Raw genomic sequence first — 2,237 nt, forward strand, 5'->3', positions numbered from 1 at the left:
AAATTCTATAATTAATATAAATCCTTAATATTACAAGCTAAAAATATTAATGATAGTTTAGAACTATTCTTTGTTTTTAAGGCTCACGAATATAACACACCTAATTTTATAATAAAATTGAGATTATCCTACCCGAGCATAAAAAGGTTTTCGGGAAAGATGCAATATAAAGCATGGATGGACGGTGTTTGTGTCAACATCCAACTCGAAAATAAATATGAAAGAAAATTTCCTCTTTTACCAATTTTGAGATGGTTGTGAAAAATGTATATATTACTTCCTTTGAAGAAGGCCATCGTTTATTTAGTGGTGTATGTATAATTCTTTCTTGTGGCAATATAATTATCGTATGACCCACATATTCATTCGTATCCTTTGCCTTTTAGAGTTTTTCATTAGCATGTGCATGTTAGAACCCTTTGGATTTTGGGAAGAATTATGTTTTTCAAAATAATGGATGGTGTATATGCTTTTGCATGTGTCATTCATTTGATACTGGGTTCCCCATGGTAGAATCCTTCTAAGCAAATCTAGAGTCACATCCAAACTAGCACCTTCTCGATTACACTAGCAACTATTCTAAAGTGACATCTAATGATTTGGAAACTATCAACCTTCCTTGCTCAAACTAGACCTTTTCTTCAATAATACTAATGCAAGAGTTGTTTATAGATTATTTTCCTCTCGAATATATTTTACTAATTTTTCACTTCAATAACTACCTAGCATGACTCTCTCCATCTCATTTCTTGCACATGTAACACTCACCATCACATCATTGATAATTTCCTTTTTTGCGAATTCGCTGGCGGTTAAGAAAAATCTAATATTATTTTCTTTGAATTTGCTGGTCTTTCCGATATAGTGATAACGATTCCACACTACCGAAAGAGTGGCGACAATATCAACAATATCAAAAGTATAAGGAGACTACGTCTACGGTAGTTTGGGTAACTGTATGTCGTAGGACTTACGTACTCACTCTGCAAGTATATTATAATTAAGGACTGCGTCAACATGAATAAGTCCCAACTCTGCAAATATATGATAATTAACTGATCACATCGACAAGAATTAGTCCTCGCAGAGTATTTAATTTTCCCGCTATATAATAGACATGTTATGGGCTTGTAATACACAATTCGACTACACATTCATATCCCGAGCTTTTCTGTCTGATTCCTCTGTGTCTCTATTTATAATGGGTAACCGCATGATTTACTTCACGTTGGGACTTTTCCTATTGATATGTTGTTACAGTGATAATGTCATGGCAGCGGATTCCGATCCCTTGCAAGATTTCTGCGTCGCAGACAAGGAAAGCATGGGTGAGTACATAACTTTTATATGATTTTCTTATTAGGCGAGTTGCTAACAAATTGATTAAGATAGAGTGGTGTGATATGATTTGTTGCTAACAAATTGATTAAAACAGTTAAGGTGAACGGGTTCGTTTGCAAAGATCCCAAGGATGTTTCGGCAGAGGACTTCTTCTTCGGGGGACTTGGGCAGGCAGGGAACACCGACAATGCAGTGGGCTCAAATGTAACGATGGCCAATGTTATGCAGATACCAGGCCTCAACACCTTCGGAATATCGTTGGTCCGTATCGATTACGCAGTGGGTGGAATAAATCCTCCTCACACGCACCCAAGAGCCACTGAAGTTCTTGTTTTACTGGAAGGCCAGCTTCTTGTGGGTTTCATTGACACCACCAACAAGTTTTTCAGCAAAACGTTGGAGAAGGGAGATGTGTTTGTGTTTCCAAAGGCACTTGTGCATTTCCAGCAGAATGTGGGGCATGAAAATGCGGTGGCCATAGCTGCATTGAGCAGCCAGCTTCCGGGAGCTCAGACAATCGCCAACTCTCTGTTTGCAGCGGATCCTCCTCTCCCAGATTCCGTATTGGCCAAGGCCTTCCGCATCACCCAAGAGCTTGTCGATTTCATTCAGAAGAAATTTGCATAAGAATTTGCATTACCCAAGAGCTTGTCGATTACATTCAGGCCAAATTCCTCTAAGATTCTCAACCTGAATTCGCTGTGGTCTATTAAATAAAACGTGGGAAGACCATCTTTGTCATTTTTTTCTTTTCCTGAATAAAATAAATCTATTTAATCTCGTTATTTCTCTGCTGATGTATTATTTATAGCATCGATTTTCAACATATATAACTCAAGAGTAAATTTCAAATTTTAATAATTATGCTAATATTTCTAATTAATAATTTATTTTTA

The 2,237-nt window shown here is 36.8% G+C and overlaps 1 protein-coding gene across 1 annotated transcript; it reads left to right on the forward strand.

Annotated features, from left to right (window-relative positions):
* Positions 1–1,117: 1,117 nt before the first annotated feature.
* LOC131078340 (putative germin-like protein 2-3) lies at positions 1,118–1,968 on the forward strand. Its single transcript, XM_058016007.2, has 2 exons — positions 1,118–1,328; positions 1,436–1,968. The coding sequence occupies exons 1-2, from the start codon at positions 1,118–1,120 to the stop codon at positions 1,966–1,968; spliced, it is 744 nt and encodes a 247-aa protein (XP_057871990.2).
* Positions 1,969–2,237: the final 269 nt, after the last annotated feature.

This window comes from Cryptomeria japonica, chromosome 3 (assembly GCF_030272615.1).
Source record: "Cryptomeria japonica chromosome 3, Sugi_1.0, whole genome shotgun sequence".
Taxonomy (NCBI): Eukaryota; Viridiplantae; Streptophyta; class Pinopsida; order Cupressales; family Cupressaceae; genus Cryptomeria; species Cryptomeria japonica.

Coding starts and splice junctions, on each gene's coding strand:
- LOC131078340 (XM_058016007.2), top strand. CDS start 1,118: ATGTTATGGGCTTGTAATACACAATTCGACTACACATTCATATCCCGA. Junction 1,329..1,435: donor CGCAGACAAGGAAAGCATGG/GTGAGTACATAA, acceptor TGATTAAAACAG/TTAAGGTGAACGGGTTCGTT.